The sequence below is a fragment of the Centrocercus urophasianus genome, unplaced genomic scaffold (genome assembly GCF_019232065.1).
Source record: "Centrocercus urophasianus isolate 14NV4802_14NV808 unplaced genomic scaffold, USGS_Curo_1.0 seq_33, whole genome shotgun sequence".
NCBI lineage: Eukaryota > Metazoa > Chordata > Aves > Galliformes > Phasianidae > Centrocercus > Centrocercus urophasianus.
Window position 1 is genome coordinate 8,823,050 of NW_024884900.1, and position 27,698 is coordinate 8,850,747.

The window sequence follows — 27,698 nt, forward strand, 5'->3', positions numbered from 1 at the left end:
CCAAGACCAAGCAGTCATGCTTGCATGCACATCCCTCATAGCTAACATGGGTGCCTGCCAGCAAGTCTTCCTCAAGCTCTCAGACTCACTGAGGGTTATAGTCCTGCTTTACTGACAGAACATAGTGTCTGTAAATGGCAAAGCACAGGGACAAGGGCACTAATGACCCCAGCAGATCTAGACAGCAATGCATATAGAGCAATCAACACATATGGCCAGCCCTGCCATAATGTCCAAGCCCTCCACACCCCATTCTTGTGGACGCTTTTGCTAGTTTCAAGCTTCTCCACGCACTGGTTGAACCCTGCTCACAACACTCAGAATATCCTGAGACGGAAGGGACCCAAAAAAGGATCATCAAGTCCAATTCCACTCAAGTGCACTGCAGAATTTGTTGCAAAAACAACAAAGCTGCCTCCCTCCCTGTGTCTTCCTGGTGGGAAAGGGATGCATGGGAGGGAATCATGGTTTGGCACCCAAGTGGTTGTTGGAGAGAATGAATGAGAACCCACGCAGAAGCTGTCAGCGTTGTCACCAACACCAGCATCACCTGTGGGCTGTTTCACAGCAGCACAAGCAGGACACAGCTCACAGCAGTGCCAGTGTCTGGGCAGAGTTTGCAGAGAAACCTCTTTGTGTCACATTTCAGGTGTTTGGTTTTCCCTTCTCATGAAGGCACTTCACAAAGCTGAGGGTTTTCCTGCAGGACTGCTGCTGTCCCTGCCCAGCTGTTCCAAATCATTGACTCCCATCAGCCTGTCAGCTCTGATGTTTTTGGGAGTGCTCCATCCATGTGATACTGCTTTGAAGTAACTCAGGAGACAAAAAAGCCATATCTGGCCAGATTCTGACTAGCTGATATTTCTGACATTAGGCCTTCCTGTGTGGCAGATCCAAAACAAGGAGGAAGAAAAAGCTCCTGGGGTGTCCCCACACGATGTGCTTTGTGGTCCTGCACTGAGTGCTTGGGTTGTCCCATTTGCTTCCCTGGCACGTTCATTTCACAAGAGCTGATTTCACAAAATGAATATAATGAAAACCGTAATGAAATGAACACTGGAAAACGTACTGATGGCTGCTGCCCTTTGGTAACTTGTCCATGACAGCCATGCAGACCACTGCTGGTGGCTGCTGACCATCAACTGGTCTTGCAGTCACTGGAATACCTGGGATGAATCACTTTGCTCTCTACCAGAGCGTGTCAAGTGCTCCTGGGTGTGATCACATAGGCAAGATGATAAGACTCTGCCATACACGTCTGTAGCTTAGGCATCAACACTGCTCAGTTTCCAGTAACACACCTTTTTTTTTTTCCCCCCAGTAAAAGAAACATGATTTCTTTGGAAAAGGTGCCCAGTATTTCTTCCAGGTTTTATGAATAAGTTCCTCCTGCATTAGGCACCCTTACATGTAAAACTGAGGGACGCATCTTCATAAGATGGGTTGGGGTTGGACTCGATGATCTTTGTGCTTTTTCCAACCATAATGACTCTATAGTTCTATGATTCCAAGGCCAAAATGAACTGAAGGTCAGTCCTTCCTGGACCAAGGACTATGATTTTGGTATATGCACAAGTTTTAGTTGAGATTCCTTTTTTGTAAAGCTTTTATGCAAAGATGAGCATCAGAGAGGCTGCAGCCCCCTCACCTCACTCAGAGGTCTTGCCCCAGCCAAGGCAAACGGAGTTAATTTTCTATCTGAAACAAAATTATTGCATTTTGTCCTCCTAACTATGCAGCTGCTCCCAAAGGCCACTAAGGAGATTTAATTAACAGAGATAATTTTAACAATAAAGTTTCATTGTTTTGGTATGTTTTCTTTTTTCTTTTCCACTGTGGTTGACTGAACAAGATTTATATATAAGTAATAAAAGTTCATAACAGACTCCAACGCCTTCCGTTTTAAATATTTTCTTTCACTCATACGCTCCGTTTGGAGAAATTTGATGGTCTTGTAACTTTTCCAAGGGAAAAGTCAGTGAGGACTGCAGGGAAAGGAGCTTGGCTGGAGCCACCCCTCCGTGAGTGAGCTTACTGGTGCAGAGTTGCTGCCCATTGGCAACTGCATGGCCTACTGCTCTCTGCATGTGGGTGTACACACGCACACCATCACTGAATATAATTAAAATAATTCTAAGTAGTTTTGCAATATTCGTGAATAATTCTCAAATCAAGTCGGGAGGAGAAAAGCTATCAGAGATGACACAACGACACAGTGTGCAATGAGCAGGAATAAAACCCTATTTCTGATTTCTGTATGATGGCAGCTAGTAAAGGAGTGGATATAACTGAGGTGCTCAGGATCTGGGAGAGCAAAGAGACAAGAACCAGCTCTGGAAAGAGACAGGAAGAGCCAGGAAGAGCCAGGAAGAGGCATTACTGTGAGCTGGTCTTTATCAGTGCTAACAAAGACCTTCCCAAATTAACAGGAGCATTGGGAGCCCTGACGAGTGTATTCAGGGACTGGCTCCTGTCAGACTACATAAATATGACAAGCTTTCATCAAGAAAATGTTATCAATCTTAAAATTGGACCTGCAAACAGCTTGGATATATTTCCTTGCGCTAATTGCTTTTTAATAGCTTGTTGTGGAAGTGCTAGCTCATTAGGAGTCATGCAGGCTTTGTGAAAACACATCTGAAATAATCCTACAGGTGATAAATGGTTTTTAGGAATAAAGGAATTTTTAGCAGAGTGGTTTTTCTGAGTATGCTGGTGATCTAAAGCCCCACAACAAGCAACATCACAGAGGCAGGCCATTACATTTCATTAGAAGTAGAGAAATAATTCATTCTTTGTAAGCTATCCAGGTAGCTTTGGACAATTTGTTGGTTCCGTGCTCTGATTTAAAAGCAGTTCAGCTGTTTATGCTGTTGGCTGCCTTCCTTTCTCTCTTAATTCTTGCACATTATTCTCAAACTCCATCATTTCAGACTGTGACTGCAGTTGGTGGCAGGAATCATGATCCCATAGTGGACTACCCCTCCAGGGACAGACAGACACACTGCAAAACGGGACTGCACATGGCGAAGCGAAGACAGATATACCTGCTTCCTAAGAACACAACAGTAGGTCTAACTTCAGGTCATGCGTCCCCAAAACAGAGACACAGAAATAGCAAATGCCTGTTCAACCCCACCATGGAGTTTACCACACCATGATTGGAGAATTAACTCTTTGAAAGGGCAGATAACAGCAAGACAAGGGGAAATGGTTTTAAGTTGAGGGAGGGAAGATTGAGGTTGGATGTCAGGGGAAGTTCTTTACTATGAGAGCAGTGAGGTGCTGGAACAGCTGCCCAGAGAGGCTGTGATGCCCTGTCCATCCCTGGAGGTGTTCAAGGCCAGGTTGGATGGGGCCCTGGGCAGCCTGGGCTGATATTAAATGGGGAGGTTGGTGGCCCTGCATGTGGCAGGGGGTTGGACCTACATGATCCTTGAGGTCCCTTCCAACCCTGGCCATTCTGTGATTCTGTGACTCCATACAGGTCATTCCAAAACCCCACTGCCTCGCAATTTTCTTCCCTTGCCATACTCACTTGCAGCACATCAAAAGCTCAGCAGAACCTGAAGCCTAGCATCCAAAAGCAACCACTGCCTTTGCTGCTGGAAGAACCCAGCCTGTTCTTGGTGGCCTGGTGGTACCAATATCTGCATTCCCTTCACTGCCTTCTGCAGAGGCACTGAGTGTGCATTGCTTTCTCCCTGGATTCAACATGAGTCAAACAGGCAACATCTGGCAAATGTTTTCACCAGAACTTTAGGCAACTCCCACTTTCATGTTTTTAAAATCATATTCATGCCTCTAAGCCACTGGTGACTCAGACCATAGTGAGGCCATTGAAACCTTTTCATGAGAACGAGGTAATGCTCCTTCTTGTTCCACTCGACACAAGTATATGCTTATGCAGTGTAACATAAATCACAGCTTCACTCCTGAAGACATGTTGAAAGGAGATCAGCTTTCCCACAGGCACATTACCAGTCTGTAATACATTTCTCGTTCCCTTTCATGAGTTGCCAGTTCCAAAAAGAAAAAAAAAAAAAAGTGAAGAGAGAGAGAAAAAAGGAAGGTGCCTTGATAATGCACTATTCAAGCCTGTCGAGTTTAATGAGAAGTGTTTCAGGCTCTTCAAATGGCTCCACCTGCGTTAACAAAGCAGCCAACATTCAGAACCTTCTGCCAAGTTACAATTGGTTGTCAACTGGTTGAGCAGTGCTGCATGGCCTCCTCTTGCACTGTGAGCCAGGTAAGTTGAAACTCCTCAGCTGAAGGCTCTGTGCCCGTTAAACCCTAGCTCTAATCAATAACATACACAGGGAGCTGACTAGAGTACACTGAAAGCCTTCTTGCTTGGAAGGAACAGAGTTTTCCAAAGAAGCCTTCACTGTGTGGAAGATGACATGAGGTCTTTGTCTCCAAAATGGAGTCTGTTTGCTCTGAAAGTCTGACAGCTTTGGTTTAAACGATCATAAACCTCAATGCAGCCTTTAAAATGGACAAACTAGACTCTGGACTTGAATACTACAGGATCACCTACAGGTCTGGGCCCTGATCTGTAGCCCCTGCTCTGCCAACATCTCTTGGCACATGCTTTGCATGTTATCCTTGTTGCCAGTAGTAGGAGCCATCTCCAATCTGTTCAGCAGTGAGAATGGCTGTTGGCTGCGAAACGTGTGATTTGTAGTCTGTGGGTGAAATTCAGCCTTGCAGTCTTTCCTTTTACTTACTGGGCAGAGCGACACATCACTGGAGAAAGCAGCACAGGAGGTATGAGATCCCAGTCACAATGCCAACAGTGTTGCCAGCTCTGCTTGTTCTGAAACAGCCTTCTTCCATTTGTGCCCATATCCATTCACCAGTCTTCAGACCCCTAACATAACCTTTACAGTTGAGGAGTCACCAACTGGAATCTGTGACCTTTCTCCTTGCTGTTCTCTGTAAGTACTCTGATTCCAGCACTTTTAAGATGGAGCAGAACCCAGTGGCACCCAAGATGTGAGTGCCACACTCATTCACACCAGCGCAATGACGAGCTCTGTTTCTTTCACCGTTCCTTTCTGAAACTTTCGTATCTTCCCTCTTGCTGTTTTGACTAGTGCTGAGGGTTGAGCTGACATTCTCATGGATCTACATGGTATAAATAACTTGTAGATCTCATTCTTGAGCTGGTAACAGCCAGCTCAGAACTCAAAAGACACCCAATATGGAAAAGGTTGGGTGTCACTCAGAGTTTTCTTATTTTTGTCACAGAAAATGGGTACTAGATTATGAGCAACAAGAACAGCAACTTTCTTCTCCTGGCCTAAAGTTAAGAACTGTATCTTGTTTGACACAAGACAGAACATTCCGAATTGGAAGAGACCCGTAAGGATCACTGAGTCCTGGTTCGATGGGGGAAAATTAGTTGGTGTTTCTCTCCAGGAGGCTTTTGCCAGCCCTATGGGAAATGAAAACATGGTGGCATTTGATAGTAACAGGGTGGCTCCCAAATCTCTCCATGTTGTTTGAAAGCAAGGTGCCCAGGCCCACACCCAGGTGACTTCTGAAGATCTTCAAGGAGTGATGCGGTGTCTAAAGGTATTCCTCTCCCAAAACTCACCTTATGCTATAAATCCTAATTTTCCAAGTTTTTTAAAGTAATAACAACATTGGTGTCCTCCACCATCTTCTGCCTGCTTATTAATACTCAACATAGCATCAGCATAATTCACCACTTAAGGAAGAGGTGAAGTTCCAAACATATCTAAAGAATCTGTACCACAGCCAAATGGAAGCACACAATCAATTAAGAGTCAGGATTCCCATCTTCCCTGGCACACCAGTATGGGGAGTATGTGCCTCCATTCACTGCACATGTGTGTTGTGCATAGCAAGACCTGGCAAACAGAAGGTAAGTCTGCTCCTGAAAATGCTGCATGCAAGCACATGTCAACCCCGCTTCCTGTGCCTACAATCACAGAATCATAGAATGGCTTGGGTTGGAAGGGACTTCAAAGATCATCAAGTTCCAACTCCCCTGCTGTGGGCATGGTTGCCAATCACTAAATCAGGCACTAGATCAGGCTGCCCCATTCAACTCGGCCTCGAGCATCTCCAGGTACGGGGCATCCATAACTAGTCTGGAAACTGGGAAGTACTAAATATATATAAAAAATCCTAAATGCCTACCATGGGAGCCCTACAGAGCCAAGGGGCAGCAGAGAAGTTTTGGGGTCAAATCAAACACGGAATGGTCAGGCTGAATGAACCAAGGCATGAACCAAGGTATGGTCAGGTTGCTGCAGGATGCCATCACCACCACAGTATATCACAAGCCGTGCAAAGCTGTGCATCATTACAGGCAGCAGTTTTGATGCAAAGAAGACTCTGATCACAGAGTGACCTTTTGTGTAAACGTGCTATTTAAGAAATGTGCTACCTCGACAGGATGAGAATCCATGCACTGACTTCAAAAGCTCTTCTGGATTTTACTGAGATCTTTTCAGTACACTACGCTACACTCTACATTTTATTTGAATCCAGGAACTGTTGAGCCAAGTAAACACACTGGAGATCTGTGCCCTTTTCCTGCTGAGAAGAGTGAAGAGTATCTTAACGCTTAGTGGAAATTATTTTTCTTGTTGACAACTAGCAGGAAAACCTGACACCAGCTGCTCCTTTTTGTGTAATTACCCATAGAAATTTGGATTGTTTGCCTCCTCCGTGAATGGATAAGAGAGATCACTGACACGAACTATTCATCTTGTCATGCTGTATTATCACAGGTAGTTGGAAGGGATCTTAAAGATCATCCAGTTCCAAGTCATGCTGTGGGCTGGGTACCTTGGGCACCTCCAGGGATGGGGCACCCATGGCTCCAGGCAGCAGTACCATGGACTCATCACCCTCCTGTATGAGAATCCAACCTGAGCCATCCCTTCAATCAAAAGATCTCACAGTTTATGGGTTTCCAAAATAATTCTGCTTTGAAAATATGCTATTTAATACCTGTGATTAAAATTCAGTTTTCCCATTGAAAATACAAGGAGAAAACCAGGCTGTTGAGTGTGATTTTGGTGCCAGCAAAGGGGCAACATCTTGACATGATCTTTGGTTACTGCCTCAGATTCGGTGTGGTAGGTCTGAAATTCCCTACATGTCCCACATGAGGCTGTGATCACACTTGCATCTGAACTCACAGCTGTTTAATTGCTGAGTTTGACCAGACTGGAAATAGGCAAGAACAAAATAGGAGTGAATTGTGAAATGATTTTTTTGTTGGTGCTGTAAAAGTGGAAAATAGCTATTACATACATAAAAGCCAAACATAAAATCATGAAATCAGGACTGAATGCTTAGCTAATAAGTTGATTTTGCATTTTCAGGGTGTATGCAGGAAAATAACGGCTAAGGAATTGGGAGGGGACCTGTTTGTACAACTTTCACGATTATCTGAGATCGTTTCCCTGCTTGGCAGCCTTTCTGAGAACCACTTACTTCATGTGCAATTCCACATGCACACAAAAATAAACCCTAGATAGAGGAAATCTCAGCCAAAGCAGTAGGAAAAAGAGTGCAAACAGCAAAGCAAAGCAACAAAATGCTCTGCAAAGAGGTCAGGAGGAGGACAGTGCAAACCTCCCTGTGTGGGAGCTCCAGCCAAAGCTAAGGAAGGTGCTACAGCAGAAAGCAAACCACGCGCCAGCGCTGTTTGGTTCATCAGAAATTGCTTGACAAACATTTCAACAAGGTATTGATCGATCTCTGCAGGGCTGGATTTAAGGAACGCCACAAAGGCAGCACTTACCCTCAAGAGCCAGCAACAAAATCAGACCTGTGCATGTGCAATGTTTATTTTTTCCCCTCCAACCAGCGTCTCCTGGTAAAATGAGAGATAGGTAAAAGGAATAAATGCACTCTGGGTGCTCCGCTGGGAAGAAGGCAAGGCAGCAAAGCCCTCCTCTGCCTCCTAAGAAATGGGTGAATGCTGGCATTGCACTTTCTATCCTGCTCAGAGCAAATGCTTGAAGCACAGAGGCAGCAGAAGCTGTATGTTTTGGTGTTTACAATGATACTGCTGTCTAACAATTGTTCTTTTTTTTATGTTATCACTTCTGATGACTTTAAAATGATGGCTTTTCACACCCTTTGCTGCTCGCAGTGCTGCTGGGATGTACAGCCAAAGGGTTTAGATGGAGGACAATTTGCTTTCAGCAGCCAAAACCACAGCATTTATTCACAGCATGTGTAACCTTTGACTGCAATACTGCTGGAAGAAGTCATTCATCACAGCAAAAATGTACATATACACACACACAGGCACGATTGCAATGATTCCCAATTATCCACACCATGGGCAACCTGGAATCAGGAGCCTGATGTCTCTGTGTTCCTAGGGAACATCATCTCTGATTTCATTAGGATGAGAGTTTTGCTCTGAAGTAAATCAGATGCAATTAATAAAACAGATGGGGAAAGGAAGACGCACATGGCCAGCATTAAATCCACGCCGTCTGTGCTGAAAGCTCTCTGTGAAAGGAAAGCTGGTGAGTGTGGGGATGTGAAGGGCTAGTGAAGGCAGGCAGGGGTGAGGGCTGGGAATACAACAGCCCGGCTGGTCCAGGGCTCAAGGAAATGGTTCTCTCTGCAGGAAGGAGTTTGTTTGTGATGCTGCCAAAGCAATGACAGCCTGGGGTGCGTGCCAGAGCCATGTGAGCTTCACAGCTGAGCTCTGCTCCAGGCTAAACCTGCCTGACCTCTGCATGTCTTAGAGACGAGGCAGCACTGCAACCACCCGAATCCTTCCCAAAATCCTGGGCTGTTCCAGTGCTCTTAAGGCTGACGGGGAAGAGCTGTTGGGTGTTTAACAGGTGACACTGAGAGAGATGGCTTCAGGAGCTTTTGAGCCAGTGCCACCAGAGCAGCGGGCAGATGACCTCATTCATTAGCCCCTGCAGGGACATCACTTACACTTCCACCGCCCGCTGGGGCTGCAGCCTGTCCCTCCTGTGCCACCTGGGATGGGGACAGCAATCCTTCATCCCTCAGCACCACAAACCCGCTCAGATCCGATGGGGTTTGTTCTCAGGAAGTGTGAAAGCTGGAGCATGTATCAAAACAGGGAATCATCCTAATTTAATTAAAAGTTTATCTTGCTGATCCGATCGTATTGTAAGAACAAGCGCCAGTCCTGCCTGTGAGATAAGATGGTTGCTGGGATTTCAGAAGTCGTGCTCCCTCGATACCTTACTGTACACTGAGATCCAGGAGATTATAAATTCCTGCTTGCTGCATAAAGAAACAGAATCATAGAATGGCTGGGGTTGAAAGGGACCCCAAGGATCATCAAGCTCCAACCGCCCCACCACATGCAGGGCCACCAACCTCCACATTTAATACCAGACCACGCTGCCCATCCAACCTGGCCTTGAACACCTCCAGGGATGGAGCATCCACAACCTCTCTGGGCAGCCTGTACCAACACATCACTCTCACAGTTTGGAAATTCCCCCTGAAATTCAAACTAAATCTTCCCTCCTTCAACTTAAAACCATTTCCCCTTGCCCTGCTATTATCTACCCTTTCAAAAAGTTGACCTTTTCGTGCTGCACTTGTGCTGATTCCTCACACAGCCAGAAAAGAAATCACAGAATCACCAAACCACTATGGTTGGAAAACACTAACACCACGTGGTCAAACCCCAACCCACCCCCACCAGGCCCCATAACTATACCCCTCAGTGCCACATCTCCACAGTTCTTGAACACCTCCAAGAAACAAGGTAAGGGAAATAAAAGAAGTAGCAGAGCTACGAGAAGCACACCCAGATGCACGTTCTGCCACAGAGGACCTACAGCTCAGATCCCCGAGGAGATTCCCAGCTCCACTTGGATCAGAAGAGTGTGTTTGTCCCTTGTATGGTGCTTCAATGCAAAGCCAGCGGGGCAATGCTGCACGCCTTCGCAATCGGAGCTAAGAGGAGCACCGTCTCTGCAGAGCTCCTCGTGGACAATAAGGGGAAGACATGAAAAGCTTGCTAATTAAAACCATTAACTGATTTACTTCTCCCCTGAGCAGTGCAGAAATAACTTCTCAAAGCCACAGCCCAAGCTCCTGCCTTTGCATTGCTGTATTTTAGCAGTTACAGTGAAGAAGCAATCTTAGCACAATTCAGCACGTGCCTTTCATCTAGCAGCACAGCTAATTACTTAGACAGCATCTGCTCGTGGGATTATGTTGCATGGAAAGTGTCTCGCAGACTGATTTCTGACAGAGGGGTGCTCACCAGAATGCTTTGCCTTTCCAAATGTGGCCCCATCACCCTAAAAACTGTGCCTCCCCTTGAGCAAGGTCTGCTACCCACTGCTATAGATAGAAAAAAACTCACAAATTTTCTAGGTCAGAACACAAGAAATACTTTAAGCTTAGGTATCCTACCCCATTCCAAAGAGAAGAGAGACTTATGAATCACAGAGTTCATCACGTTCCAAAGAATGTCACCTTTTTATTGTCAGAGATATTTTAAGTCAGATCTGAAAGTCTGTAAATGTCTTGTTCATACTGAAAGCAACCGAGGCTCCATCATGCAGCCACCCCCAGCGACCTCAGATGAAGATATAATATTACCTGCTCCTCAAATCCAATTGGATTGTCATTACAGCCAAAAGATCCTCCAATTTGGCAAATATGAAGCATTTGGCTTGAAACACCTTGACAGCAAATGCCCTTATTCTTTGCAACTGTAGAGTATTTTCAATCAACATCTAAATTAATGCCTTTCTTATCGTTACGATCCAGCAATTCAAGAGATTCTAAAATCCAATTCCAGACATTAGGGCCCAAGCCCATCTCCAATATGATGGCTTTCCACTTCAGTAATAGTTTGCTTCAAATTTATGGATCTATTTGTGCTTGATTCTATTTTCCATTAACTGGATCTTCTTCCCACTCTTTACTTTGTCACTGTTATCAAGAAACATTTCCAGCCCTGTAGCAACAGAGGCTTACAGGTTACAACCCCTCTGCAAACATGAAGAATTAAAGTTCTCATAATCAAATATTTTATTTATCCACAGCTACAGGGGAAGATCTGACTTTCAGATCACAAATTCTTCGGTATTGATTATTTGGGATGTAATTACTGCACTGGCTTGGGTTTTCTACTTTGCAGGAGCATCACATTCTTCCAAATGAGCAGCACTGAACATTTCACTGCTTGGGTGGTTATACATCCTCTCGGCTCCAGATGGGCCAATGGTTGGATTTGATGATCTTAGTGTTCTTTTCCAACCTTAGTGAATCTACGATTCTATGAAGTGCCCTTGAGGTCAGGAGTGCAACGACTGCCTGTGACGATGCTGTTCCAACCCAGGGCCACCTTGTGATCTCCAGCATGGTGGCATCCCTGAGAAACCAGAGCCTGAGCATTTACCCCAAGGCAGCACCTAACAGATGTGCTTTTATCAAAAGACTTAAAGCCCAGGATTTAATTTTGCAGGTGCTAAATTAACTGGATGGAGATTTAATTCCAGGAGCAATTTAGATGTCTATCAAAAGGTGCATGCAAGACAGGCCTGGAGGTTTTGAGAGCAGCCAGAGTGCACAGCAACAACACACAAACAGCCCTATGGATGTTTTGGTGTGGGCAGCAGCAAACTTACTGCAGGTGCACTCAATCCCCTCATCCAGATCATCAGTAAACATGGCTGGAATATTTCAGCACGCGGTAGAAGGGACACATCAGAGAAAATCAGACGAGCTGCCATCAGTGGAGGCTATACTTGCTTCATGTTCAGAAATGCAGAACATACATGCCACGTTCAGCAGGAATTTCCTATCTGCACTTTTGAAATCAACAATCCCTGTAGTAATTCAAATGGTAGCATCACTTTTATTTCTTCTGTGTCCTAGGACATGCGAGAACACAACAGACCATGTTCAGGGTGGATTTTGCCTTTTGTTCAGATGGGATTTTGCCTGCTATAAACCAAATTATCCCCTGCTTTGGGAGGTGCTCGGCTTTTGTGGTACCAGCAGCAATGTGCCTGATGCTGGGGCATTTTGTTGGGGGGGATAACTGAAGGCAGCAGCGGTTTTCAAACAGGCATAAAAGAGTCCAGGTGGAAATGGAGAGAGGATTACATTTTTTTTTTCCTAGTGCATTTTAATGGACTCTAATCAGCCACTCCATGTTGATTACCATAAACCTTTTGCGTCTGTGCTTCATATGCAAGTATGCATGACGGTGATTGATACGGGCTTTTAACTCACCTAATTTAATTCCTGTACAGCAATCAGCAGCCAGCTCTTCTAACAGCAATCAGACCGGCCCGTACAGAGATGGAAAGAGTTTGGATGGGCTCAATCCTCCCCCATCCCTCCCTGCCCCTGCATGCTCTTGCCCAGGTCCTGTCACTCACAGCCCTCCTTGCCCTTGGCCACGGCCAGAAGGAACACAGTGACACCTGTCACAGAGAGAAGGGCTGTCAGAAAACAAAGTCATTATCCCTCAACATATGGATCGTGGCCACCTTTGCCCCATGGGAAACCAGGGAGATCTGTAGGAAGGCTGCAGAGAGAACAATTCACTGCTGCCAGGGTAGAAAAATATGCTCAAAAATGAGTAGTGCAGCAAGATCTGCAAGTATGTGCCACTACTGACAGAGACCTGCCCTACACCAGGTGCATTTACACCAGCGTGGACACACAGTGGGCGGTGGTGAGTACTGACCAAAATTACACCCGACGAGTGACTGAGCATTAAAAAAAAATAATAATGGAAAAAGGCATCAAAAAATGTTCAAGCTGTTCTCATTGTGCCAAGTTCCAAGCAGGACTTTTATCGGTCATATGTGACACAAAAGAAAATTCAGCTTGTTTGCTGAAAAACACCCTGCCGACAAGTGAGAACGCTGCATTCCTTGCAAACAAGCAAACCTCAAGACAAAAATCTAAAATGATAATAAATAGGCACATATTATTCACTAAAAGCAACACAGAAATTCTAGGAATAATGGTAATTGTTGAGGCTTTCTGATGGAAGTTTCGCTCGGGAAATAAGAAAGGGTAATTTTTCAATAAAATTGGACTGGTGAAAACATTTTGATTATCTCAAATCATCAGTGTTGCTAAGGCACTATTCTAAATAAAAACAATTTCAATAAGGGAGGAGGGATGGCAGTTCAAATAAACAAGACACAGCTCTTGCCTGAGCTCCTGCAATCCCAGCCTTGAATGTTTTATGCTGGCGCCTTTCTGCACATGCCCTGATGTGCAAGAAGCTTCACACCTAAGCACATATTTAAGCTGAGCATGCCTACAGATGGTGCACAATCACAGAATCATAGAATGGCCTGGGTTGAAAAGGAGCACAGTGCTCATCCAGTTCCAACCCCCTGCTGTGTGCAGGTCGCCAACCAGCAGACCAGGCTGCCCAGAGCCACATCCAGCCTGGCCCTGAATGCCTGCAGGCATGGGGCATCCACAGCCTCCTTGGGCAGCCTGTTCCAGTGCTCTGAGTGAAAAACTTCCTCCTATTATCTAACCTAAACCTTCCCTGTCTCAGTTTAAAACCATTCCCATGCAGAAGAAGGCAAAGCCTCAGGAACAGAGCTGAGATCCCACTTCATCTGCCTGGAGGTAGCCTTGTCATAGTGTTTTTTTTTTCTCTTGTTCTCTGAAACATTTTGCAAAGTTAACAAAACAACAATAATGCCTTCCCTTTCTGCAGAACTCCAGTGCACGCCTTTCTGAATAAACCGTCAATTCCTGGAGGACTTCATCATCACTTGGTTCTACAAATATAATATATTCCACTTTAGCTCTGAAACCGCCCTTGGGATTTGAGTACTTCTGAATGTCAGTAGGAAGAAGAGATGCAGTCTATTGAAGGCTATTTGAGTAAGTACAGGAGTGCTTCTGACTGCAGAGTTTTACATGTAGCCTGCAATAGGGATGTGGCATTAGAAAAATCCAAGGATGCAGCCGATAGGTAGCAGGAAGAAGCCAGCACTGGGGAAAGGATGCATTATGACCTAGCATACCAACCTGTTTTGTGGCAGCACGTAACCACACATCAGCTAGACATAAACCCATACTCATATTCCTGCTGTCTCCTGACACCAAGGGTACACGTGCTCCCATGCACTAGCAGCTGAGGTGCATGGGTTTATCTCCATGGAGGATCACTGTTCCCAAAAGCCCTGAAATCTGGCACCTACGTGCAGCCTGTCTGCCTCCGTGACAGCTCTTTTCAGATTCCTCTCCCCTAAAAAGCATCAATTTATTTCATTTGTCTTTCCGTTGCTCTGTCACTCCCAAAAGTTGGAAGGAATTGAAGCACGCGGGGAGAGCTGATGGACTGACAGTAACACGCTGTACTAATCATCCCCTGGGCAAGCAGCCTCCAGGGGAAAAACATCTAAACTCACTCAGCCAGAGTAGAAAGAGAAAAACAGTGCAAATCATTCTTACATGATTACTTTTTTTTCCCATCTCACTTCTACATTCTGCTCTGAAAATGGAGGCACTTCCATAAGCACCATGAATCTGTATTCTGGCTTATCTCCCAGCTTTCCTTCTCTCTCTGCTCAGCACTGAGACATCAAACAATGGAAGACACCTCTTCATCTCACCAATTTCATGTGTATTAAATACTTCCATTGGTTTTCTTGGCTTGGTGTAGATTTCTGCCATAGGCTTGGCCAGCATCTGCACCCTGATACATCTTAACTGTGAGCAAATGTACTGGGTTACTTAATTGTTTATTCTAATTATCACTTCACAGTGTTGCATGTTACTCAACAGTGACACTAAAACAAGATCTCTATGTAGCACTGAAGACTACATCAAAATTACCAGCTCTACAGACCCCATGCATCTCAGAGGGTAATTCCCCTTTCTTTGCCAGTGCAGAAACACAATCAGAACACCATGGCTGTGTACCACTCAGCAGTGCATTATATTTTTGGCAAACAGGGCAAAAAAGAGAGAGAACAAATCAACAAACAGGATACAAGCTCTCGAAGAAACCAAGAAGGGAGCTTGGGTAAAGGGCAAGGACAGGAAGGCTGTGTGGCCCAGACTCTGTCCTACCTCTCACCAAGCAGAGGGGTTGGCAAAACAGCATGGGGAACTTGAGGCCACAAGACAGCCATACTGTCATCCCCCCCCTCCTCAGTGCAGGCTGTCTCTCTTGTTTGCTAGGGCCAAAATCCTCCCCCTTCCTTTGGAACAGACCTGACCTCTTCTCCCAAGTAACTAGTGATAGGATGAGAAGCGATGGCTTTAAGTTGTGCCATGGGACGTTCAGGTTGGTTATTAGGAAAAATTTATTCTCCAAAAGAGTGGTGCTGCAGTGTCACAGCTGCCCAAGGAGTGGTGGGGTCACCAACCCTGGAGGTGTTCCAGAATGTGCAGATGTGGGATGTGGTTATGGGCATGGTGGGGTGGATTGGGGTTGGACTTGGGGATCTTAGAGGTCTTTTCCAACTTAATGATTCTATGATTCTAAGGAATCCAGAAGGCCAAAGCTGAGAATTTGAAAAGCACGGGAAAAAAACAGATCTCAAATCCCACCAAACCTGTCCACTGTCATGAATGCACATCCTGAGCTCTTCAGAAACGCCACTGCATGACAGCGAAGCCAGGCAGGGAGCACCATGGAGGGCAGGGTAGAGAAGCACGATTGCAAGGCACCAGCAGGGTGACCCCAGCAGCTGCTGCCAGCCCCTCTGTGGCTTTAATGAAGTATTTTGCTGTTGTGACTGAGAAGCATAACATCTAACTGGTGTGCCCCTTGGGGTTTGATGGCACCACATAGTTTTCTGTTGGCTTTGGCTGTCACACTCCAGCAAGCAGTGCTGAAAATCTCAGATCCATCCGGGGAAAATCAGAGTTACACGATGATCTGTAGAAATTGTTTGGCAGCCAGGACTTGGAAGTCCTTCATCAATGCCACAGCATCCAGCATTCACCTGGCTTGCACTAATGAACCATACATCAGCCCCATCCCTGCAGCCCCAACAACCAGGGCACTCAGCTGGGGCACTCTGGGGTCACCCTGTCACAGCCAATGGGACATCTGGTCACCTGCCATGGTCATTTGCAGCCCTTTAGTTGCATTTTTATGAGGTTGGGGTTTTTTTAAGCATTTCTTTTGCATAAAGAAGGTCATTTTTCTTTATAAGCATATCTGCGTGTTGTTAATAGTTGCCAACACTTTTTGTCTTCTTATTTTTGATTGTGAGTGATGGAATGTCCTTTTTCCCTTTTTTCCCCTCTCATTCTTTTTTTTTTTTTTTAAACCTCAGTGAAATATTCATAATTTTCATCTACTGAAAACTAGGATTTGGAGGCTACATAGATTACTATCCCAAAAAACTACACAGATTACTATCCCAAAATATTTGTTAGGAAAAAAGAAGCAGATCATCACCATGAGGTCTGTTTTAAACTAACCCTAACCCTTTCCTGTCCTGTGTGCAAAGAGGAAGGGCAGATCCTGAGATCTACTGGCTTAGGAATTCAGAAAACTGAATGTCCCCTGCATGAAACACAGCTCTTTCACTTTATCACCCATTTATGCTTTTCGAAGGCATCAAAGTTTGTACTAAGAAAAAAGACACCCAATCCAGCAAACCAAGGGGTTGAGCTATGGGTACCCATAGATGCTGGAAAGCCTGATGTCCTTCTGCAAGGAATCAACAAAAAGAAAAAGCTCTCTCCTCATCCCATAGTTTGGATACCCACGTACTCATGTATTCAGGCGATAATCACATGCACTTACCTTTCCCTAAGCACGTCACTGAGAAAATCACAGTTCAGTTCCTATCTCATGCATCAGGCAGGAACAAAAACATCCCGGTGACATGCAGAGACACAGACTGGGTTTATATATATCAGCTGATGAAGAACAAAAAATTATCTCTGCACTGTGAGAGCTGGTTGGTGATTGTGTATGTGAATGCACATACTCAAACCCAAACCACCGCCTGCCAGGACAGCCATACATTTTATCCAGCAGGCAGGAAGCCTCTGCATACAAACTGCCTGCTTTAAATACATTTTGAATGAAAGCTGTAGTGTCTATAAGTAAGTTGGTTGAAGTTACGAAACACAGTTTGACAATTCAGCCTTGTTTTTCTCTTGTGATTGGTACCACGCTTTCAAAACTTGTCCATTTCCAGTGCCTCCAGTTTTGGCCTGGATGACCCCTTCATCCCGGCAACTGGAAGAACCTCATAATTTGTTATAGGGAAACAATATATATTGGCTAAAAAAAATCCCCTCCATAGAGACAGATGTACGATACTACGGTTCTGCTCAACCACTATGACTCACTCTTGTCCTTTGGCAACTTCAGATGCTGCAGAGCAGTTAGAATAAGCCTAAGGACAGCACCTCCACCACAATCCATGGACATCTCAGTGTTCACATCCACACCAGCAGCTGTCACAGCATTTCTGTGCTTCATCCCCAAACTAAGAGCAAAGAGAATTCTCTTGTTGATGAATCCATCAGCTCCAAGTGTTCAGCTCTCATTTTGTGACAAGAAGCATTGAGTGCAACGTACTCAGTGAGAACGTCTTTTCCTATAAAAGAAGAGTTAATAAGGCACCCAGACCACTCTCCAACTGATAACAGCCTCAGCACTGACAGAGCTGGCTTCCTGCACACGAATCAAAAAAAGGCACTTGTGATCCCTGGCAGGGCTCATTTAGCTGTCCCCATTTCACACTTCTCCATTTGAGTCACTTTTCTAGACTCTGTACTAAACAGAGAAAAACTGGCACTTCTAAAGCATGATCCTGAGGTCGATGCCTGAGAAAGACCCCTGAATGGTACCCAGAAGTGACTATTTCTCTCTGCTAACTCTAAAGAGAATCTGAACAATGCAGATGACCCAGGTTAGCTGAGATGAATTGCACACAATCCATACCAGCTAGGTGGTCGCAGTCACACTGCCCATTGCTGTGATGCAGCCATCTGCAGCCTTGCAAACGGAAATTTCACAACACTTTAAGGCTGGATATAAGAAAACTACGTATCAAATCTAAAATTCAGGATCAGATATTACAGAACATATTTAATTTCACAGCCAGGATGCTGGAGCTAGCAGAGCACCGAGTTAATGGCTCCAGATAACCAGGACCCACTATCAGCTGTCAAGGGAGAGATGGCAGCCTAATGCTTGGGGAAGCTTGGTTTCCATACATGACTGAGCTGTTCTTGTGGAAGAGGCAATGCCAAGCTCCAGACTGGGAAACTCCAGAAAGGGTCTTTAAGAAAGTTCAGAACTCCTATTCTGTGGAAATGATTCTTCTTTAAGATAATACAGGTTGGAAAAGACCACCAAAACCATCCAGTCCAATCATCCATCTGTCACCAATATCATCCATCATGTCACCAATGTCGCCCTACTATACCATGCCCCTTAGAACAACACCTAAATGTTTCTTGAACACCTCTACATATGGTAACTCAACTACCTCCCTGACGGTACATGCATGGTGCATAGACAGCATTGCCCCCCATCTACAATGGTTTGGCACCCAAACTTTCATCTGCAGAGTTTCCTCATTCAAATCCTAAAGAAGTAACCAAGTCACTTGCATGGGCATTAGGTCTGCACCAACCATCAAGCCCCAAATCTCTTTTTTTTTTTTTTTTTTTTTGTATCTGAGCCAGATGCAACTCAGACCAATGGCAAAACTTGCCTTGACAGAGCCAGAATCGGCCCTGAGCATCAGCTGAACTGCAAGAGGGTGCGTTGTTGTTTTAACCCCTGCAGAGTGGTACTGGTTGGGCTCCTTTGAAGAAGTCAGCTTGAGATGATCCTTTGGAAGGCTGTAACAGCAGCAGCTGAAATCCTGAAATCCAGGGGTATTTGCAGCAAGGCAGCTCACACCAGCAGACAATAATGGTGCAAGACATAAAATCCTCCTGTGGTTTGGCAGTATCCCAAAACTGCACAGAGAGGGTTTGCCATCGTCATATTAACCTCTGTGTGGGGAGAAGTGAAGGAAGTTCACGCACAGGGAAAAACTGCATTAGGTGTTCATAACAACTGCTGGACTTCAGGTGAAAAAATCCTTCTCCACACAAAACCATCTTCGCAGAGAGCCACGCTCCAGCCAGAGGCACACTCTGCTCACTCTGACACAGACTTGTTCCTTGCCTTCCCTCCCACACCACTGCCTGCCAAGCATCTCCATACCCTGCCCTGTGCCATCGAGGTTCCCGCACATTTTCTCCTTCATTTCACTCTATTAAAGCCCTAATTGATTGACCAGATCATGAGAGCCCAGATCTCTCCCCCGGGATGCTGTTACATTTGCAGTGACAACTGAAAACAGATTACGGGTGGGCAGTTCCCAGCAAGTCATTAAGCATCAGCAGCCGTGCTGGGAGGACAAGACCTCTTTGTCCCATCCCATCACGTCCCCCTGCTCTGCCATGTTTGCAGCCAGCTCCCTGCACTCCCTCCCTAGCCAATGCTGGATGCAATCCTGCACTGCTGCACGTGGCCCTTGTTTTATGTTTGCTGCATTCAGGGAATAAAATGCTCAAGATGGAGCAAGTGCTGTGCTGTCTCTGGGCTATTCCTGGCTAGTCCTCATTCCTTGTATGGGGAGGGAGGGGTGTAGCTTTGGGAGGCTTCACTCACCCACCAAAGTTCATGGAAAACTGGAGAAAAGGTTTTCCCAAGCCCAGAAATCATCAGGACCTGTCCCTTCCCCAACCTCCTCCAGCCCCCTAAAACTGCAAGACAGTGCTGCGGTGGAAAACCAAGGAGATCTCCAAGCAGTATCTCCCAGCCAGAACCATCATGTTGGTATTCTGGTCATCCTGCTCCTGAGAAGCAGACTTATTTATCCCAAAACAAGCAGCCCCCTTCTGAGAGCCAGTAAATTATACAGGGCGATATCAAAGGCGACGAGCGGATGATACAGTGCCGGCCCCGAGCACAAGACAAAGCTTCTGGATATCCTTGCTGGGGCGATGTGTCAGCGCCAGCTGAAATGATGTTCCCTGTAGCTTCCACGTGCATAGGGAGACAGAAACAAATCGCAGGCAGCAGTTTGCTTCTTAAATGATCCCCGTGTAAAGTATTGACTTCCTAAAACAACCTCATCAGCGCTGCGGGGGACAGAGTTTGTTCTGCAACCAATGCAAATGGAGCCCGGTTCTTTAACCATTCAGATTTGTTCTGCCTTCAAAGTGCATTACAGACAAGTCACAGAGCTTTATTTTAATTAAAAGTCTAAAATTCAAGATTATTATTACTCCTGTTCCTGTTTCTTACCCCCCAAGACTGTATATCCACGACACTATGTACTCTGCAAACTATTTTACACCTCCTGGAGGTCATGGAATCATAGGATCATGAAGGTAGGAGAAGATCTCAATGACCACCAAGTCCAACCGTAACACGTCCCACCATGGCCATAGCCATGCCCCTCAGTGCCACATCTCCATGGTTGTGGAACACTTGCAGGGATGGTGACCCCACCACTCCCTGGGCAGCTGTGCCACTGCAGCACCACTCCTTCTGAGAAAACTTTTTCCTAATATCTAATCTGACCAAGGACCTCAAAGACATTTGGCAGGTTTTTGCACTTACAAAAAAATCTAGGCAAAAACTGTAAATGAATATGAATGCTCACTTCCTGCTCTTTTTATCCCTCTCGCTTTCTGAGAATGGCAGGACACAGTGGACAGATTTGGATTTTGTTTGCCCAAAAAGGAGCTAATATTTACCAGCAGCAATGTTTGCACTTTCCGTAACGCTCTTGATCTAAAGTGCTTTGCAGACCTGAATGGCCATGCACTGGAAACCCATCTGTATAAAACACAGCCCTAGGAGCACCCAGCTGGAACTGCTCTCATATACTCCCAGAGCTCTGGGAAAACAAATTCTCATGCCCCAAAATTAATCAAGTAGTGTCTCTGTGAGCATGCAGCAGCAACCACATCACTGCATATCACTGCCTATGCATCAGCAACAACCAGCTTCAAGGCACCGAGTGTGAAGTCCACCAGGAGCAGCTCAGAGAGGGTGGCAAGGCAAGGGATGCTCGACCAATGCAGAGGGAAAAAGAGAGGAAAGGGGACAGACACTCTGCAAGGTGTGCCCAAGATACCATCAGCCTTCTCTGTCCAAGGGCACATTGCTGCCTCACAGACACCTTGGTGCTCAGCAGGAGCCCAGGTCTTTCTCTACCCTTTTAAGAAAAGGTGCTTCCAGTGGCAGCTAAAGATGTCAGTGTATGGGTACCTCTTAGTTCTCTTCACCGTCAGCACGAGGATAAGAAAACCATTTTGAAACAGAGTACCTGGGGATGCTCTATGCAGAATGGTGCTTTGTGCATGCTTCATCTCACTCAGGAAAGACAGACTTCGTGCGATAAGAGAAAGTCAATGTTTCCTCAGCTCTCCTGATATCATGGGTCTATATTGACTTGGCCTGAAACAGTGTTTGCAGGGATGATTACCCCCTCCCTCCCTGTAAACAGCTGCCAGCCAGGCTGAGGGACCCAGAGAGCCATTCTAACTGGAGCAGAACTGATCGCTGCTACCTGAGAAAGCAGGAGTTATCCACCTCTAACAGACTGACATGATTCAATTCAGAGTCCCCATGGGAAATCACAGAGGGAGAATACATCTGAGAGACCCTCCATATCCCTAAGACAGGCCTCAGCCCATCCCTGTTTCTCTTTGGCTGCCCATTGCTCTTTGGGCAACGCTTGCACTGGGATGGACACACCATTCCTTTATTATTTCAAGCCTCTTCCATGCACGCTCTCCTCCTCCTTCCCATTCTTCCACCACTTCCACCTGCTCCCTGCCTCTTGCAGCCCTGCTGCTGTTGTTGTGAGATCTGTCCCCACTGCAGCCTCTGCCTTATGGGCCCACCTTCCTGCGTCCCTCCACCTCACACCACCAGGCCCTCCAACTCGTCCCTCAGTCCCTCTCTCCTGCTGCTGGTTGCTATTCAACTCTGTCGTTGCACGGCTTAAAGTGTCATTAAGGCACACTTGGAATAGAGTCTGCACAAAAGTGTCACTGCACAGGAAACCCCAAGAGGCAAAATTGTGACAGCTGGAGCAGAGCTGCTTGGAGGGAGGATGCCAACACAGATTTTATCCTCCCAAGATTGCTATACGAGCCTCTTCTGGATGCATTTTGCTGCCTGTGGCTCTAGGGTGAAGTTTTAGGGCGCAAGGTGAGGCTGTCTCTTCTTGTCCCAGTCTTGATGCCACTGTCACTCAGGGCCCCTCCTCAAAACCTCCACTTCAGAGCTGACTGCAGGGTTGAAGTGCTCTGGCATCAATGTGAAGTCAACCCTTTTCCAAGCTGTTTCTTTCCCAGGAAATGTGAAAAACACACATGGAGGTGACATAGGGCAAAACAGTCATGCCTTGGCTTTGGAAAGGCTTCAGATCAGATGTAAGCCCACTGAAGGAGATGCAACGTGCCAACGCTTTGCTTATAGACAAGGTGAGAGCCCAGCAGATGGCATGGGTAAAGCCAGGCAGAAAGAGTTAAAGGGAATCTGTTCCTTGAATGTTATTCCCTACATGCTTTTTTCATTGTTTTTTTTTTTTGCGGCCCCTACCCGGCGCGAGGAGGGGAATAAGCAGGAAAAAATACTGTATTCTCCATGCATCCTCCTATCCCAAGAGAAGCAAAAGTGAGACAAAGGCTTCCCTTCGAGGATTCCAAAACCCAGGAGTGTGTTATGAAAAGAGATGTGCATATTTTTTCCCTTACACATAAAAGACCACAAACACCTTTCCGGAAGTCTCGGGGCACTCCTGCAATTAAAGCTTCAGTGCCTGCAGGCAATGCCCAGAGCAGTTCCCACACTGTGGGGCTGGATTTCTGGGGTACCCACTCTTCATGGAGCTCTATGCAAAGCCAACACAAACATTTCCACGGGCTGATAGACTGTGGAATGGCACGGTTATCCCAGAAGCTATGAACAGAGCTCATGACCTCTCTGCTTCCCCATCAAATACCTCACTCATGAGAACAATTTCCCTGAGGGGTATCTGTGCTTACTGGCAGCTCCAGGGAGGCCAGGCTCACTGTGGGGTCTCGAAGGCACCGTTGGTTTGGTGGGATGGGTTGGTGCTTCCTTCTCTCCCTGTTGTTCACACAGTGGGATGAGGCTCACAAGATGCAACAGAGGCAATAAAACAACCATGACTGCTCCACTGTAGCGTGAGCATAGTCCTCACATCCCCCCAGATATATCACAAACCTCTGCAGCTTCACCAACACCAAAATCTTGCTTTGACGACCAAATACTGGAATCCAGGCCCGAATTTCCAGGGTTGTTTATATCACACACCATGAGACCAGGAACAAGTTTTAAAGGAGTTTAAAAGACTTTTACAAAACTCCACCCGTCCAGCCTAGACAGAGCCAGAGGGCAGCAAAAGACGGCAGGAATGCTCATATCCAGGTTTGACTCTTCTGACTCACATAACTTGGTAGCAGTCCAAGTTTATTAGCAAGCAAAGGTTGTTGGGTGACCAATGAAATGAGCAGCAATCTCAGAAGAAACCACACATTCAATCCACTGGCAAGAAACACACAGCACTGCGGCTTGGGAGACTTTCAACACTCCCCATAACAGCCTGAGCTGCCCTTGCTTTTCCAGAAAGTTCTAATTCTGCTTAAAATCGCAATGCACAACAGATGCACAGCAGCTCCTGCAGCCAAACCCACCTCTCTTCTGACACTTGAAACCATCAAACCAACCCAGCAGCACATGTAAACCTTGCACTGGCACAAAACAGACTCATCAGCCCTGGACCTGAATCCTCAATCTTGGACCTGAATTCACCATAGAAACACTGACTGGATGCAACAGAGGATGGTGATGTACAGCACGCAGTGAGGGGGACCCAAGTAACGTTTACATAAGTATTCACTTTAGGAAAACATCCTGTGCTCCCCAACAAATCACTTCTGCAAGCTATTGATAGTTGGATAAAGTTGCACTGTAAAAAGTCACCACTTACCTGCCAGAATATGCTGTCTATTGTGTTTCCCAGAAAGCCATCTCTGCCTTCCGACGATACCAGCTTAGGTCCCAGAATAGTCATAAATTCATCAAAATCAACCTGGCCATCCCCTGGAACGAAAGAAAATGATCAGTATTTTCACCCAAGTACCACTTAGTACCAAAGTCCAACAGACTGCCCTGGCTCTGTACCACATCATGAACCCGAACGCATATGACGGCTACATCCATTTTATGGTGTGTGCAGACCCAAATTTGCTCTTATCCCAGTGAATGTTTCATACTGCAGCACACCCACACCTGAAAACGGGAGCAGGTGATGCACAAATAGAGATGAACAGACCATTCTCCAGCCTGGTGAGTTTACAAGCAAGTCACATCTCCAAACCCCACCATTTCTGCCATTAGCACTACCAGGGCTCTTCCTCTAAAAAGCTGCTAAAGAGCCAGGTCTCTGTAAAGCTTTTACAAGGCCAACCCCATCCTCCAGAGGAAGGGAGTGCACGCAGAGGGAAGAGCCAGACTATTACAAATCCACCAGGCATTTCATTTCAGCTTTCCATCAGCATCCGTCTCTTAAAAGCCCTGTGTGCTCAGCATGCAGAGCAGGCAGAGGAGACACAGCTTCAGTGCCATTAGTGGGGAGAGGAGACTGCTCCTGCCATTAATGAACTGAGCCTATGCAGTCCCGAGCCCCAGCAGTACATTGTATGTTTTGTAAATGAGGCATGTGGCTGTCTGAAGTACAGCCAAGCATTATATCAAATATAGCTTTTCCCTTGTAGAACTTCTGTGATGCTTAATGAAAATGGCAAAAAAAAAAAAAAGAGAAATTTGTGCCTGTTGAACCAGTAGGGTAGTTCAATACCCATATACCTCTTGTTTCTCCATCTCTCCCTAGACGTATCCTTCCATGTACTATTAGACCAGTTGATCATAGAATCCTAGAATGGCCTGGGTTGAAAAGGAGCACAGTGCTCATCCAGTTCCAACCCCCTGCTGTGTGCAGGTCGCCAACCAGCAGCCCAGGCTGCCCAGAGCCACGTCCAGCCTGGCCTTGAATGCCTCGAGGGATGGGGCATCCACAGCCTCCTTGGGCAACCTGTTCCAGTGAGACAGATATGGATGGATAAAGATATGGGCGGATTTATTAGCTCACCTTCAAGACTGCAAGCAGAACCACCAACCATCGGACTCAGGATTGTTTTTTGTTTTTTGTTTTTTTAACTTAAATTCATCTGGAACTGACTGGATGCACCTCTCCATGCAGTTACCGCTCCAAATTACCAGGTGTGAAATGTGTCCAAAACCATCAAACCAAAGCAGATCAATGTGAGGGCTACTATTAAAATGTCACTATTGACTGCAGCACCTGCAGCAGCCCCGTGCGACAGCTTCCCCGCGTGCTGCTCGCTATCTGTCCCTGTTATTATATTTCATATGCTTGATCTGAGCAGACGCACCGCTGATTGAAATCTCTGCGTGTCCTTATCTCCGCAGAAACACAACGTGAAAATAAGCAGAGTCAAAGCACTCCTTTGCCAGAACAGGGATATCTGCTCACTGAAAGGCTCTGTCCGTAATTTCGTGGAGACAAGAGTGAAAATCCAGCAACAGGGGCTATAGAGAAAAAAAAAACCCAGCGGGGATTCAGAATAGCTTTGATCTTCTGACACTCAAGAAGACCCCATCCAACTGCTGGAGGTGCTCAGAGCTCTGCAGGGATGAGCATTGCACGACAGAGCCCATTTCTGGGGCAGGTTAGTAAGCAGAAAAGGGAAGAGGTTGGGACCCCAACACTAGGAAAGCTGTTCTTTAAAACATTGATGGGTTCTGAGAAGCTGCGCTCCTTCTGCTTTCCCATGGGAGACATCATTTTATGACATCAAGTCGGACTGCGTCAGTCACAGCGCGGTGGATCATTTTGGGGAAGGTAATGCAAGGTGACAGTGGGTTTGGGGCCATTTACATTGCAGCGCATCACTTCAAGGCAAAGGCAGTAAGAAAAACGTACGCTATGATGCAAATCGGGTCGAAGAAATTAGCCAGATTAGCAAGAAAACAATTTGCATTTTGAAGAGATCCCATTACCTTTCCTTGCATATATTAGGTCTGTCCATACCTGACCCTGAGATACTGAGCGATTCAGTTGGAGTTTTCCACAATGCCACTTCATGCACACAGGAGAGGGAGGACTCGGTCCTACATGCGACTCAGAGGAAGCAGGTCCTGGGCTCTGGGCAAACCCTTGCTCATGACTACCCTGTGCCTTTGCCAGGGATCATAACTAACTTCATGGGGTTTAATTAGCAGCTTAATTATAGCACTTCCCATAACCTCAGAAGAAAGATGCCATCGCAAATACATTATTCCCTTACTGACTGCTTTTTCAATTAAAACTGCTAACTAGCAAGGAAGCAAGACCCCATAACATTCTCCCTGGTAGAGATATCCCCTCAGCATTAATTTTAAGCTGCAGAAAGCAAACTTCCCACCACCAGCTTCTCAAGAGACCTCAGCACCAGAATACCAAGAAAGAGAACTCACAATTTTGGATGAAAATTCCTTCCACAATATTCAACAGTCAGAAGAAAAAATTGTAAAAAACAGCATATAAGCTCCGAATCTGCACGGCTGAAAGGTGAGAAGGCACGGGTTGCTCTCCATAACCACATAATACCCTATACCCAAACTCCTATAGGAGCTGTAGGCATTCAGGATGCCCACCACCTCCTGGGTGCACACAGCCTGAGATTTGCCATGGTGTACACGCAATAGATGCTCTCCTCCCCCTCTAAGTCGCAGTCACACAGTGCACTACAAGCTGATGTGCGATGCACACACGGAGCATCTGTTCCAGGATCTGCATTGGAGGCAAATCAAACCCCGCGCACATCCCCCATTTGGCTTTCCTGTGCCTACAGATGTGGTTTATATTCGGAGTGAGCGATGTGCAGCTTCTTCAGAAATGAACTTTGGGTTGATTTCAAGGGCTGCAAGGAGGAAAATGCCAGGCCAGAGATGTTCTCATATCCCCTGGTTCCTTCCCATAGCCCAGCCGGCAAGTCTCGAATGCTGCTACTGTGACAGTGCTGCAGTCCTGATCCCTCTCTGTGCAGGCCCCCAAGCTGCCTCCCTCCTGATGTCACTACATGGGTGACCTTGGCACAACACCAGAGCTCAGCTTCACCTTGCTTTTTAAACCACCTAAACGGTTTCCTTATTTACATACAGCTATGCCTTAGCGTTCCTCTTTCTGCCTCGTGCTTCCACTTAATCCTGGCATTAATGCTGCCGTGCAAGAAGGGGGTTAGCAATCATGTGCCTGAACCTTGCATGACTAAAAATATGATTCAGAACATTGCTGGTCACATCGTCAGAGATGAATTAGATCTGCTTATCATTACCAGCCCATTTGCATCGGCTGGGCACTAAGTGCTTCCAGATACCCACAAAGGTTGGCTCTCTGTGAAGCAACGTCGCCATTCCAGCAAAAAAAAAAAAAAGCAGGCAGATGTGATAATGGAAAAGAGTAGCAACTAGATGCACTCCCATCAGTCCTGAAGCAATCATGCAAGCCTGGCTAATTACTCCGTGAGAGGCCTGAAGGTACCCAGAAATCTCTTTTGGTCCTCTAGAACCCCTCTGACCACCCATGACCACGCATGAAAGCACGGTGACC

General features: G+C 46.1%; 1 protein-coding gene across 2 annotated transcripts in view; it reads right to left on the reverse strand.

The window, feature by feature from the left end:
• CALN1 (calneuron 1) overlaps nt 1-27,698 on the reverse strand; it is a 106,722-nt gene that overhangs the window by 20,068 nt on the left and 58,956 nt on the right. For both annotated transcript variants that reach the window (XM_042830254.1, XM_042830255.1), the window contains one exon: nt 24,015-24,127. In XM_042830254.1, the coding sequence (XP_042686188.1) occupies nt 24,015-24,127 (113 nt within the window). The remainder of the gene's footprint in view (nt 1-24,014; nt 24,128-27,698) is intronic.